This window comes from Dendrobium catenatum, unplaced genomic scaffold (genome assembly GCF_001605985.2).
Source record: "Dendrobium catenatum unplaced genomic scaffold, ASM160598v2 fragScaff_scaffold_743, whole genome shotgun sequence".
NCBI lineage: Eukaryota > Viridiplantae > Streptophyta > Magnoliopsida > Asparagales > Orchidaceae > Dendrobium > Dendrobium catenatum.
The window spans coordinates 4804976-4820924 of record NW_021319205.1 but is presented as its reverse complement, the minus strand read 5'-3'; the positions used below and the strand labels follow the sequence as shown (position 1 = coordinate 4820924).

The following is a 15949-nucleotide window of genomic DNA, read 5'->3' as shown; positions in this document are numbered from 1 at the left end:
TTATGCAAGCAAAAATTTAATTCATGTGATATTAGCAAATTAATACTTGACCCACTATGGAAGCAGCATTCAAACTATACAATTGCCTCAATAGTTCAAGAAAAATTATTGTATGAAACTTTAGACTAAACTTTATGTTATATTCAAATTTATGACCATCATTTATTTTTATAATAATAATATAACTATCAAAGTTAAAAATAAATAAATAAATAAAATCAACTATCAAAGTTTGGTAAGCTGTCTGAAGATTTTGAAAATGACAAGATGGAAACATCCGTACGGTTGTTAGTTCTCTTGCACGTGGATGCCTATACAGCTTGTCAAAATGTTGTTTCGTTCGAGGAAATTAAATAAGAGGATATTATATATATATAATATATATGATATATATATATTATATATGAATTTATTTGAAATAAGGTAATAAAAAATCAACTAATAACATATTTAATTTGTCTAAAAATAAATATGATAATTTAAACTTAATGTCTGTAGTAGATATAATATATTTAATTTTTTAAATTTAACTTGATTGAGAATAATTATTTGGTTACATTTTAAAATCAAATTTTTTAGTATAAATTTCTAAATTCAAATTATTAGTACCAAAAAATGATTAGAAAAACAAATAGAAAGTTGTCCCAAACAAGTCTTAACATATGACTAAATACAAATATTATAAAACAAAAATTGCAAAAAAAAAATAATGTGAAATCATAACTAATTTGGTAATAATTAAAAAAGATTTGAATTTAATCAGTTATTGTATTTTATCATGCATTTTAATTATATATGACCTTGTAAAATGATAATAAAAATTAATAAAATTATTTATATCATCACAATTTATTTCTCCAATCTTGAAAATTAAACTTTATATTAAATTATATAAATTATTTGAATTTTTAAATATCAAAAGGAGCATACTCACAAACATTCACATTTTTTACCAAAGCCCTACATGGGTACTCATGCTCTCCACTACATTAGCGGCTTTCCTGCCCAAGCCCATCCATGAATGATTATCGGGATGTCATACCTAGGAGTGTAAGTAGTTGAGTTGCTCGCGAGCTGGCTCGAGCTCGACTCATTATGGGCTCGCTAATGAGGCTTATCGGCTCACGAGTCGAGCTGAGCTTCAAGCCATTCTTGGCTCGTTAGCTCGCGAGTCGGCAATACATATTAATATGTTTTAAAATATTTATTTTATTTATTAATTTTAAATATTAAAAAATAATAAAAAACCACCTAAGTTTTAATTTAAATGTTAAACTTTAAAGAAAAAATAATTTGATAAATTTTAAAAAATCCCGCTAATTTTTAAAAATTCAGTTTAAAGAATTAAATTTCTGCCCTGGCTCGCGAACCAGCTCAAGCTGGTTTCAGTGAGACACGAGTTCGAGCTCATTTTCCAACTAACGAGCCGAGAAAATAGGCATAAACTCACCAAACTTGACTGTTTACACCGCCTAGTCATATCCACCCAGTATGCCACACACTTTTTGAACGCAGCCCTCCACGAACTGATGACCTTGAGGCTTTATTATTCTTTGCTCTAACTGCACACTTCAAGATGCATATCATAATTTTACCCGTGTTGCAAGCACGGTTCAGTGTTTGCGCACGTACGTATTGAGGAATTGCGAATAAATATATATAGTAGTTATGAATACTAAACAGTTTATTTCTGATTGTTAGTATCCACTCAATACACCGTTGATCATGAGCTAATCATAACCATTGGTATGTGGGTGACATGTGAACCCAATGCTTCTCTTATTTTTACTCAAAATGAGTGAAGAGTACCCAATCCATCAAACTATAAGACTGTGCGAAGATTATTCCCAATTTGCTCAGCCTATTTAAAGGGTCAGTCGCTGTCGGATTTTACAGCAAAATTAAATCGAGGGCTCCCTCAACTTTCCAAACTCCCACCGCCGGCGAATGGACGAATCTTGGGACATCCAATGGACTATAATCCCACGGCGGCGAACCACAGAAGACTCTCGCCGGAGGCGTGGGCTCGGTGCGAGGCTGGACCCAACGACTTCCGCGACGTATTCGGGGGACCTCCGCGGCCGTTCTCCTCCGGCGTCTCCGGCGAATTCTCCTCTCGAGGGGGGCGGAGGCCAGAATCTATCTACGACGAGATGTTTCGTTCATCGAGAGGGTGGGAAATGTCAGGCGGTCTGGTGGACGAGAGGAGGTTGCCGGCGTTTCGGATCCGCGCGGCGGAAGGGAGGTGAAGCGAAGGTAGGGTTTTATGATGATATATTGGATGGACGGTTGAATCGGAGCTGAAAATCGCAGTCGATGGAAAGAAGTCGAAGCCCTCAGAGTTGATCCTACGACGCACTGTTTGGGCGATGATGCCATGTTCTCTACTTTTGCGCCTAAAACTCAGGTTGATTTGTTCTTTAAATTACGGCTTATTGTTGCTTAGATATAAAAATATTTTTTGTAAAATTGATAGTTTATCTTTACTTATTTTATATTACATATTATAAGGAGATCTTTCGAGGGATTTAGAATATTTGAGGAGTTAAATTAATTTTATTTTAATTTATATTTATATCTAATCAAGATGAGAATCATAAAGTTTATTGTTTAATAAATGATTAAGGTAAATTTTCAACTTCTTTTTCTCATAAATTATCAGAGTTAAAGTCACATGTATTCTTATGGTGATGGAGTCTGTTATATTCTTTGCTCAATCTTGATTAGTTACTAAGCATACTGCATTTTTTGTAATATGTCAATATGGGGAAATGATTAAAAAATGATTTGTTTTTTATGTTGAATGTTTGGAGTTTTGTAAAATATTAAATCCAAATTAATATAAATTTGTTTATTTTCACATGTTCATAATTTCTTCATGTATTCATTTGAAGTAGAATAGTTTTTTTTTTTTTTAGGTAGTTTAAAAGTAAGCTTCTAATATTCAATTAGTGATCTTATGCATAAAGGTGCTATTTAACAAGTAAAGTTATTTCTTAGAATTGGCTTAAAAAGTTTGGCACGGCTGCAACCATTTGTTTGGGGAGTGAAGTATACAATAGCTAATTTAATTTGCGCTTTCTTTAGGACAGCTTTCTTATTGTTTTTTAAATTTTTGCATTTACTTTATAAATTTAAAATTTAAATATTAGTAGTAACTTTTTTAGATGAAAGATATTTTATTATTTATTTGATATGATTGAAACACTAAATATTATATAAAATAGAAAAATTTAATATATTAATATATATAATACAAACTTTATGATATGCATGTAATCCGCTTATGTTTATTTTTTTGCATGCAAAAGAGCGAGGCCTCGTCCAGTAAAACCACCCGTGATTAAACCTTTCTGAAAGTTTGTTACCTTGAAAAAAACAAAGCTGCACATAAAATATCCCATCTCTTGGAAGTTTTAACTTAAAAATCTGGCAGCAAATTCCTTTTATCATGCAAGCCTTTTTATGCATTTCACATTATAAAAGAGTGAATTTATGAAGCTTTAACTTTAGGAAACAACAACTCGTGTCAATAAATGCATCAATTTGAGTGCTGGAGGAGCAATCATCGTTTACAAACACAGCAACGCATAGAACCTTTTATTGATTAGATCTTAACACTAGAACGCACCTAAAATAAAGCCGCACACACAGTTTTATTTTCCTCTACTTTCTTATACAAGACATTACATCAGAATTTTACAGCAAATCAGCTAGTATTTCAGTCAATTACTTTATCTCAAACACAAACAATTAAATTTTGGCATGTAGATGTTTTGAGTCTATCCCAAAACTCTTTGCGCTAAAATATTGTGAATTACATACATCAACAATCAATTATCTAAAATTAAAGTTTATTATTTACTCTTCAATAATATTTCATATTACATTATGTTAAGTAATATAAAAAAACATACCACTTGTACTTGTCAACTTTTCTTGTGACCTCATCCTGTGTTCATGACTTCTTCTATTCTTCCTCTTTGTTGAGTGTTCTTGGATTGTTGAACACACTGCTGTCTTGTCGATGCGTTTCCCAAAATTAAGGCTTCGTTTGGGACGGCTTTTTTATTGCTTTCTAAAACGGAGTTTTAGTACAAAAATAAAAAATTTTGTACTAAAACTCCGTTTTAGAAAGCAGTAAAAAAGCAGTCCCAAACGAAGCCTTAATTTTGATCTAAAAATAAATATGATAATTTTAAACTTTAATGTCTGTAGTTAATATAAATATATAATTTTTTAAATTTAAGCTTGATTTGAGATAATTATTTGGTTATATTTTAAATCAATTTTTTAGTAAAAAATTTTCTAATTCAAAAAATTTTAGTACCAAAAAATTGATTAGAAAACAAATAAAAAGTTGTCCCAAATAAGTCTTAATATGACTAAATACAAATATTATAAAACCAAAAATTGCAAAAAAAATAATGTGGAAATCATAACTAATTTTGGTAATAATTTAAAAAAGATTTGAATTTAAATAGTTATTGTATTTTTATCATGCATTTTAATTATTAATGACCTTTAAATGATAATAAAATAATTTAAATATTTATTTTATCATCACAATTTATTTCTCCTAAATCTTGAAATTTTAAACTTTATATTAGATTTATATAATTATTTGAATTTTAAATATCAAAAGATAATACTCACAAACATTCACATTTTTATCAAAGCCCTACATGGGGTACTCATGCTCTCCTCGCGAGTCGGCAATAAATATTAATATTTTTAAAATATTTTTATTTTATTTATTAATTTTAAATATTAAAAAATAATAAAAACCACCTAAGTTTTATTTAAATGTTAAACTTTAAAGAAAAAAATAATTTTGAATAAATTTTAAAAATCCCGCCTAATTTTTAAAAATTCCGTTAAAAATTTAAAATTCCTGCCCATGGCTCGCGAACCAGCTCAAGCTGGTTTACAGTGAGACGTGAGTTCGAGCTCGCTTTCCAACTAACGAGCCGAGATCAATAAGGGCATAAACTCGACTCAACTTGACTTGTTTACACCCCTAGTCATATCCACCCATATGCACACACTTTTTGAACGCAGCCCGTCACGAACTGATGACCTTGAGGCTTATTATCCTTTGCTCTAACTGCACACTTTCAAGAAGCATATCAGAATTTACCGTGGTTGCAGCACGGTTCAGTGTTGCGCACTATGTATTGAGGATTATGATAATATATGATATATAATAGTTAGCAATATAAATCAGTTTATCTTCTGATGTTGAGTATCCACCCATATACACCGTCGAGATCATGAGCAAACTCATACCCACTGAGTATGTGGGTGAATGTGAACAGGGGTACCCAATGCTGCTCTTATTTTTACTGAGAATGATGAAGAGTACCCAATCCATCAACTATAAGTCACTGTGCCGAAGATTTACACCAATTGCTCAAGCCTTTTTAAAAGGGTCCGTCCTGTCCGATTTACAGCAAATATAAATCGGGGCTCCTTCAACTTCCAAAACTCCCACCGCCGGCGATGGACGAATCTTGGGACATTCCAATGGGACTAATAATCCCACGGCGGCGATCCACAGAAGACTCTCGCCGGAGGCCGTGGGCTGGTGGCGAGGGGCTGGACCCCAACGACTTCCGCGACGTCTTCGGGGGACCTCCGCGGACCGTTCTCCTCCGGCGATTCTCCGGCGAATTCTCTCTCGAGGGGGGGCGGAGGCCAGAATCTATCTACGACGAGATGTTTCGTTCATCGGAGAGGGGAATGTCAGCGGCTGGTGGAGAGAGGAGGTTGCCGGGGTTTCGGATTCCGCCGGCGGCGGAAGGGAGGGTGAAGACGAAGGTAGGGTTTTATGATGATATATTTGGATCGGACGGTTGGAATCGGAAGCTGAAATCGCAGTCGATGGAGAAGTCGAAGCCCTCAGAGTTGAGTCCTACGACGCACTGTTTGGGCGATGATGCCATATTCTCTACTTTTGCTGCTAAACTCAGGTGATTTGTTCGTTAAATTAGGGCTTATTTGATTGCTCGTAGATATAAAATATTTTTTTTGTAAAATGATAATCTTATCTTTACTTATTTTATATACATTTATAATGAGATCTTTCGAGGGATTTTAGAATTATTTGAGGAGTTTAAAATTAAATTTTATTTATAATTACATTTATATCTAATCAATGATGAGATATCATAAAGTTTATTGTTTTATAAATGAGTTAAGGTAAATTTTCAACTTCATTTTCTCATAAATTTACAGAGTGAAAGTCACATGTATCATGGATGCTCTGTTATATTCTTTGCTAATTCTTGATTAGTTACTAAACATACATGCTATGCTTTTGTAATATGTCAATATGGGAATCATTAAAAAATGATTTGTTTTTTTATGTTGAATGTTGTGGAGTTTGTAAAAATATGTAAATCTCAAATTAATACAAATTTGTTTATTTCACTGTTCATAGTTTATCTTTCATGTATATCATTGAGTAGAAATAGTTTTTTTTTTTTTTAGGTTAGTTAAACTAGTAAGCTTCTAATATTCAATTAGTGATCTTATGCCATAAAGGTGCTATTTAAGAAGTAAAGTTAATTTCTAGAATGGCTAAAAGTTGGCACGGCTGCAACCATTTGTTTGGGGAGTGAAGTATAAATAGCTAATTTAATTTGGGCTTTCTTTAGGACAGCTTTAAAACCGTTTTTGCATTTACTTGTATAATATTTAAAATTTTAAATTATTAGTATTAAATTTTTTAGATGAAAGATATTTTATTTATTTATTTTGATATGATTGAGACACTAAAATATTATATAAAAATAGAAAAAATTTAAATATTAAATATATAAATACAAAACTTATATGATATGCATGTAAATCCCTTATGTTTATTTTTTTGCATGCAAAAGAGCGAGGCCCCTCGTCCAGTAAACCACCCGTGGATTAACCTTTTTCTGAAAGTTTGTTACCTTGAAAAAAACCAAAGCTGCACATAAATATTTCCCATCTCTTGGAAGTTTTAACTTTAAACATACTGCAGCAAATTTCCTTTATCATGCAAGCCTTTTTATGCATTTCACATTATAAAAGAGTGAATTTTACACAACTCTCCTTGGCCTGTTGGTTGAGAGCTTAAGCTTCCAACCAAGAGGTCCAAGGTTCGAGTCTATGTGTATGCGTTGTGTGTGTGAGTTTGCCTTAATTGGCCTAAATGTCCAAAAAAAAAAAAAGAGTGAATTTATGAAGCCTTTAACTTTAGGAACAACAACTCTGTCATTAAATGCAATCAATTGAGTGCTGGAGGAGCAATCATGTTTACAAACACAGCAACGCATGAGAACCTTTTATTGATTAGATCTAACCTAGAAGCACCCTAAAATAAAGCTGCACCACAGTTTTATTTTCCTCTACTTTCTTATACAAGACATTTACATCATAGAATTTTACAGCAAATCAAGCTACCTTTCGTCAATTTACTTTCTCAAACACAAAACAATTAATTTGCATGTAGATGTTTTGCATCTATCCCAAAACTCTTTTGCGCTAAAATATTGTGAATTACATACATAACAATCAAAATTATCTAAAATTTAAAGTTTATTATTTACTCACATAATATTCAATTATGTTAAGTAATATAAAAAACATACCACTTTCCTGTCAACTTTCTTGATGACCTTATCCTGTGTTATGACTTTCTCTATTCTTCTTCTTTGTTGAGTGTTCTTGGATTGTTGTACACACTGCATGTCTTGTCGATGGCGTTTCCCCAATAAGATATTGTCGCTACTTACTTTCCTCTTCTTTGTTGTTGATGAATTGCATACACCGCCGGTCCAAAATGTCAAAAAAATCACTTTGTGATTTCCTCAATTATGCAAATTTGATTTAATAGTGTTATATTAAATAAATAATAAAGTTTATGTCTTAAATATATATATTAGATAAATTTGAGTGTTATATTTGTAAATCTAAAAAAAAGGCAAAATTAAAGATATTCTAGATTAACATAACAAAATTATGATACAAATATAAAACTTCTCCATCTTTTCTACCCCTCAGGCCAATAACCATACCAACTAGGCGACACAACTCCCCACCATCAACTTTCTCCACAGTAGAGACGTCGGACGACCAATATGGTGCAATAAACCACCCTTGCCTCCCCTCAAGATCATGCTTCATTGCTAGCACCAGTATGCTCCCACAACACACTCACGCCAACTTCTCTTACTCCTTTTCACCACCGGACACCATTAATCTCGAGCCAAGCATTAGTCAGAATCAAAAGAATCGTGCTAGTGATGGCTTCTTCGAATCATCCGACATTGGCTCACCCTCATCTGTGATATCGTCAGTGTTTCTTGAAACAATGGGAGCCTTTGGATTTAAAGCCTACGTGCAGCACCCAAGCTGTGAAAGAGAGGTGGAGAAGATGGTGATGGAAGTGGAGGAGAGAAATATTGCAGAGAGTCCTTTTGTTATTGAGATAGATAGCCATGGCACTACAGAGGTTAATGAGATCAGTGCAGCTGCTGTGGATGAGGCCATTGCATGGGCCAAGGAGAAGTTTTTCAGCCATGTATCGACTGAGGCCAAGAGCACAGAAAACGCTCAAACAGCCCAGAAGCAAATGGAGCTTGAGGAGAAAAGAGGTAATCACTAATCATAATACATTGGTTCCTAATTTTCAAGTAATAGTTTTTTTTAATGAAGTGTTTACATATAATAAAAAAGAATATGTTAGGAAATGTACTTTCCTTGTTCATCAATATTAGAATTATGAATTATAATCATACTTTCTAAATAGTTTGTTTAAATATTAACGTTCACAAGTATGATTTTTTTTTTGGTGGGGGTAGGGAACAACTTATATATACAAAATACCTAGATATGAAGTCCTCTAGGCAATAGCAGTGAAATCCTCTTTCTCATTCCAAAATAGAATATGCCCGTCAGGATTAATATGGATAGCTTTATTTTATCCAAGCAAAGAACTTCAGCCAAAGAAGAGGTCCTAGGAAGGCTCCAGTTTCCCTTAAAACGAAGGAACTAATTTTAGCATCCAGGGGAGTTTAAAACGGGAGTTAATCCAAGGCCCCAAAACATCCGTTAGTGAGTATCAAATTATCCAAGGATCATGGAAAGGAAAAAATCCTGACCATCATCAAAGAAAGCTATGTTCGTAGCTGAGGAACTATAGGTTAGAGATATTTCCAAAATTGAGAAATATTGCCAGGACTCTTGGTCCAGAATCCGGATCAAACCAAGCGGTGCACTATATATTTTGGATATTAAAGCTGCAAAGAAGCTTCGAAGTAGTTTTCATTTTGTAAGTGACATTCAGGATGGCGAGAGAGAAAGTCCAAGCCTCTTATTTAGTTTTGGAAGAGTGGTATGATTTTGAGAGGTGAAATGAAGTTTGTTTGGAAAGTCACTGTCATGAAGGAATCTAAAATGTAATTGCTCATTTTTTTATGATATATTCTGGCAATGATAATGATCTAAGTCAATAGAATTGGTAACTCAAAAAATGTAGTACTTGATAAGTTGGAGACCACAGGCGAATGAAAGAAACTTTTGTTTCCAAGGAATGAAATCATTTTTAAAGTATTTCAACAGGTGTAATCCTTAGCCAAGGTTCTGGAAATTGTGATGGAAAGTCCAAGATAAATTAGTGGCAGAGAGCCACATTTAATACCAAAGAAATGACACACAGGGTGGAATTGCTCACATTTTTGGCAAGTTAGATTTATTAAAGCTGCTCAACTTCCCAAAAGAAGCTGCACAATCCTTGAGAAAATTTAAAAGTCAGGGAATCGGCATTACCGAAAATCAACAGGTTGTCGGCATACATAAGTGAATAAAGTACTCTGACCACAGGTGGTAGAAGGAAGTCCATCTTGGCTCAACTGTCCTCACTAAGGCAAGAAAGATAGTTCATGACAAAGTCAAAGGTGAAAGGGGATGAGGGGTATCCTTTCCTCACTATTTATAGATTGAAAACAGCAATTCACCTACCATTAATAATAACAAAGAACGGAACAGAAGTAATACACACCTCAATCCATTTTACAAAAGCATTAGGTACTCCTTCGTTAATCAATCTTTGAAATAAAGGGGTCATATTAGCACAATCTAGCATTCTGACGGTCAATCTTAGCGCAAAAAACTAACACATGAGTATTTCAGTAGCTAAAATGATATTATCTGAAATGTTCCTGTTTTTAGTAAAAATACACTTGGGTTGGATGGAGTCAAAGAAGAACAAGTTTGAGCTTAATTAACTGGTTAATCACTTTCATAAAATTATTGTCGAGTCATATTGGTACAAACTCACAAATCAAAATAGCAATTGGCTAGAGGTTGCTTGGGAGTTTGAGCCATAGTAGAGTGCTTACCCATATTTAGCAGCAAACATGTTTGAAAGAAAAATCTCGCCAGAACGATAAACTGTCCTTGTTGGAAATAAAAAATTTAGAGATGAAGTCATCAGGACCTAAGTTTTATCTTAATTTCCAATTTTAAACAAAGCTTTATTGATTTCCTGGTTAAAGGAGTAGTGATGATATGGATATAGAACCGACAGAGCATTAAAAACTGTAAAAATGCAGAGTTGCGCATGAAGAGGAATGATCGTATGAGAAGAGATTGCCGGATCACCTCAACAGAAATGTATTTAGGGGAAGAAAGAGTGGCTCCAGGAGTAAGAATTCCTTAATATGGTTATGATTATGTCTTCCTGTGATTTTTTTTTTTTTATAAAGGAAGGTAAGTCATTCATACTCCCAGACAACCAAACAGTAGAAGCACTTTGGGAAATTCATTTGCTTTCACATCTGGTGGCATGAAACAGATTCTCTTGGATGATATTTGCTTTTTGTAAGAGCGATGGGTCTAGGAGATTGTTTTTTTCTAGAGAACACCCAAGATTGTTCGTGTCTATAGAGTTTTGTATAATTAGAGTGATGGAAAGCTTTAACAAGTTTGAGCTTTTTTGCACAGAATAATTGAGATTACCATAGACAGAAGAACACAACCTTCATGGTGATATCCTTGAAATCATTGCAAAGATTCCAAAAATTCCTGAAAATAAATTTGTGATTAAGAGATGGAAAAGACAATATATGTATAGTGACAGCGGAATGATCAAATAGATTAGAGGAGGCACATCTTTGTAGTAAGAGCAAGGTAATAAATTCAACCATTTGTCAGTTCAAAGAGCTCTATCAATCTTTGATATAATAGGAAAATCAGGTTGGTCGAGGTACCATTAGCAGAAAGCCCAATGTTGAAAAGATTCAAAATAATAGCTTAAAAATAGTCCATCAACGTGCTAGGAAGAGGAATATTTTCTCGTAGCTTATCCTCAACAGATCTGATATAGTTGAAGTTACCTATAACAATTCGAAAAAAGTCGACATGGAAAAATTTATAAGGGATTCCCAGAGAATATCTGTTACAGTAGCATTTGCAGCATAGACAACACTAATTAAAATTTTTTTGGGAGTTAGAAAAGTCACCAGGCCATGAATAAACTGCGTAGGAATGTGAATTGGCTGGAATCCTGGAAGAGTCCACTTAAATCTGAATTCCCCCACCCCTCCAAAGAAACCAAGAATTTGTACTTCTCGGAGGTTTGACAAATATCAAATACCTCCCTTGTATTGTTTTTTTAATTCAGTTTTCATTAGTTCAACATTAAAATGACTTACTCGCTCTTGAAAAATAATAAAATTTAACTGTAAGATGTATTTGATATTTTATGAAATAAAAGCTATATAAAAATATTAATACTAAAATAATGCATAAATAAATTTATCTAAAATGCATGAGAGAGGGACAACACTTCATTATTTAGGATGTCTTTTATTGGCAAAAATATCAAATATGTATAGTTTATTTTGTACCAAAATTATTATATTTTGTAGAATAAATTAGTTATATAGGATTAATCAAAATGAGAAAAATAAAATCTCCCAAAGAATAAGGCTTTGTTTGGGACGGCCTTCTTATTGTTTCTTAAAACAGCTTTGTTGTAATTTTTGTACTAGAAAGCTGCTTTAAAATGCAGCAAGAAAAACACCCCAAATGAATCATAAATGCTTATTTCATCTAAGACACAAAAACACTTCTAAGCTTGGAAAAAGGAAAACATAATTTTTACCTCAAGAAAACGCTCAAAAAGACTCCTTACTGATCTCTGTTTTCACTTATTTCTGCAGGTCGAGATAACCAGGAGAATAATGCAAAAGTCAACTGAAATTAATTTCACCATATTCTGTTTGGGTGTCTCTAGCTATGTACAGAAGAAAGATAGTCGATTTGCAAGTAATCACGCTTGCGATTTGTTCTTGTTTCCCTGTGTTTTTCTTCTGAATTTTTTGGCTATGAAAGGATTTGAGTTTCAGTTATTCTCTATTCAGAATGTTGAGGTTGTCAGGTGTAACATAGTAGGAAGACACTAAGAAGGTTGCTTAATTATTTTATGAGAAATTTTATAATGCTTTTTGCATATTGGCCTGTTCGAGTCGGATGATATTTTTTGTAGGTTAATTAATCCTCATATTTTGTTATCATTACAATTTTAATAACAATAATATTTTAAATTTAGGATCTATTTGAGATAGCTTTAACGAGAGTTTTTCATAAGATGGTTGTCCATTCAAGAATTTTTATAACAAGAGTTTTTTATATATGATGACTTTAAAGAAGTAGCATTTCAATTATATATATATATATATAATAATTGAAATGCTACTTCTTTAAAGTGTGTTGAAAGAGTCACTAAAGAACATTCTTTGCATCCTCCTTCAACGACATTAGATCGAAAGTCATGACGGGAACTCGCTCACTGTGAAGGCAATCATTATCACCTTCCCTTTCAAGACGAGACTTCACTTGCTTACCATGGGCGAACATCGCAAATTCGTAAATCCTTTAAATCCGTTAAACGACATAATTTAATAAATCTCATATTACGCTATAAATCCATAAATATAGGATTTATGATCAATTTGGATGTACTGGGAGCTCTCAAACCAATTAGCAGGATTTACCAAATAGCCCCTAAGTCTCTTGTTTGGCAACAAATAGGATTTACTAATTATAATACTAATTATCAAATTGTTTATTTAAGTGGTAATTTAATAAGTATTTGAAATATAATTATATTGATGATTCTCTAATTAATTTATTAATTATTTTTTGAAGTAGCTAATTAGTTAACAAATAATCATACTAATAATTTAATTATTTAAGTGTTATTTAATTAGTTTTAATTATTAATTATATGATTAATTGTCTCATTAATCACTAAAGTATATATTCTATTACTCATTAATTATTTAATCATTATTTATACTATAAATTATATAATTAATAGTACTTATTATTAATTATTCTATTACTAATTACTTATTTAATTATGATTTATGTAGTTAATTCTCTAACTAATTAGTTATATTTCAAATTATATTAATTACATTACTAATTAAGAAAGTAGGAATTAATCTAATTTCTTGCTAATAGTTTAGGTCCTGAGGACGTTTGGGGTTTGCTTTTCCCTTGTTACTCCGTTGCTTCGCATGAGGTAGTTTTTCCTGTGGAGTCGCTTCTTGAACTCATTTTATTCGTTGCTGTTCGAATTTGCTGCAACGAGTTGGTCATTCGACTCCTTCGATGTTTGGGGTTTGCTTTTCCTTTGTTGTTGTTTGAACTGCAGTGTAGCGGTGTTGTGCCTTTTAGTGTCGAGACGTTGGGGTCTGAAGCACAACAAAACCTTAAATTATCGTTGCGGTGTTGGAGTCTCTGCTCCATAGTAATTCTGGATTTAACATATGAAGCTAGATATGGCGTTAGATTTGAGCACCACAAATATCATTTATATACATATTTTCCACTCACCCATCCCTGACTCTCCTCGCGGATGGTCAACTTGCGTGAGAAGGAAAGGGAGAGGGAGAGGGAGAGGAAGAGGAAGGAAGAGAGAGGGAGGAGGGAGAAGTAGATTTTTGGCATTTTGGGCGGTCGATTTTGTTCAAAGATTTATTCTAGTTATTTTAATTAACTCAAATCTCATTTTAGTTTTCATTAATTTTGAGTTTGGCTGGTTTCTTCTCTTCCAAATCAATATAATTATATTTTCTCCTAATTTATTGAGTCTTTGCCATGTAATTTTTTATGTATAATAAATACATATTTTATGAATATTTTGATTGTAATATTATTGACTACTAGGTGAAATGAAATTTATGATTTCCTGAAGCTATAAGATATATATATATATATATATATATATATATTTATAGATATTGCTTATTAGATTGCAATTGATATAAATGAATGTGGCATTGACAATAAAAGCAAGGAGGGTTGGCTATTAACAATATAATTAATTAGGGTTAGTTGTTAAAATGTAATGTCCTACACAGGATGGTAGTCTGATAAGCTTTTCTTTAAAGATGGTTTGTGATGTTATATGATTGCAGCTTATAATAGATTACTGTTAATTATGCCCATGAAGAGAGGATGACGACTCTCAATGACTATTGAAGGCCTCCAAAAATATTAATGACAAATATAATGATAATAAAGATGACATTGATGAAATGAATATAGATGGGGATGAAAAACATCACATTAAAATTGAATATCCTACCTTGCTAAATCATATATTGATGCATGCATATGTTGATAGCACTGATGAGTTCACAGATATATTGACATCATATAATATTAGATACATAGATAGCACATGAATAGATTATGCATTTGATGAAATAGATTCCTTTATTTATTTATGGATAATTTATGCACTGTTGTTTTACTCTCTTTTTTTTTTATTTGCTATAGCTTCCCATATTCATTGTAATGAATTCTTGTTTTTACTATTGATTATTCTTAGTTTTATTGATGATAATTAGTCATTGAATATATTGATTGCTATTGATTTAATTGGCTAAGTATTCATGTTGATTCTTTAGTTATTGCATTGAAAGTTTTAGTGAGTTTGAATTACTACTAGTTTTTTAGCTTATTATGTGAATTTTAATAATTTTAGGTTAGGGTCATGTGGAGTGAGATTGATAGAGATTCTTAGGTTTATTTTGATTTTGATCGTATTTTTTTATTCTTTTATAGTCAGGAACTAGTGATAGAGTATTTATCTCCTAATATTGTATATTGATTTTGGGAGATAATATAATGAAATATTTTAATGAATACAATTATTAGATGTTTCAAATGGATATTATGAGTTATATTAATACTTAATAGAAGTTTTCATATATTATTAAAATAAAATAAAAAGAAAAATTCTTTTAAATTTAATTTTCGAATGTCACATAAATCTTGCTCAAATCCTGCATAAATCTTGTTGCCAAACATGCTCTCTAGGGTTACGTGCAGAGTCTAGACGCAAAGTTACGTCCAAACTTCAATAAAAATAAGTTACGGCCGAACTTCAATAAAAATATGATATGTGCCATGATATATAATGTGTATAAATTTATATATACTGTGTAAAACTATACATATTTTATATAAATTATATGATTATGCATATAATATATATAAATTTATATATACTATTTACAAAATGTATACATTCCTCCAAATTTGAATTTACGAAATCCTGGGGGGTTAAATCCTAAAAGGTGTTTGGTAACAATCATGATAAATTCTATTAAGTCATTTGTGAATGTTTGACTGTCCAATTCAGAATTTAAATCAATTAAAAGAGTTGACATGCATTGCTAGAATAATTAAAGCAAGATAAAAAAAGTTTAAATAACACATAACAAACCTTTATTAATACTAATTAATATTATAATACTATTTAATTATTTAATTAGTATTTATAATATTTTATATTAATTATTTTTATCTAAATCATATTTAATTCAATTAGTTATTTTGAAATAACTAAGTATTTAACTAATAAGTTTATTAATTATTTAAATATTATTTAATT

General features: G+C 31.8%; 1 protein-coding gene across 1 annotated transcript; it reads left to right on the top strand.

The window, feature by feature from the left end:
* The first annotated feature begins 5391 nt into the window (after positions 1-5391).
* On the top strand, positions 5392-12389 carry LOC110093273. Its single transcript, XM_020818109.2, has 3 exons — positions 5392-5972; positions 8038-8630; positions 12201-12389. Exons 1-3 carry the CDS (start codon positions 5503-5505, stop codon positions 12236-12238), a joined length of 1101 nt encoding a protein of 366 aa, XP_020673768.1. The 5' UTR covers positions 5392-5502; the 3' UTR covers positions 12239-12389.
* Positions 12390-15949: the final 3560 nt, after the last annotated feature.

Coding starts and splice junctions, on each gene's coding strand:
- LOC110093273 (XM_020818109.2), top strand. CDS start 5,503: ATGGACGAATCTTGGGACATTCCAATGGGACTAATAATCCCACGGCGG. Junction 5,973..8,037: donor ACTTTTGCTGCTAAACTCAG/GTGATTTGTTCG, acceptor TCTACCCCTCAG/GCCAATAACCATACCAACTA. Junction 8,631..12,200: donor GGAGCTTGAGGAGAAAAGAG/GTAATCACTAAT, acceptor TTATTTCTGCAG/GTCGAGATAACCAGGAGAAT.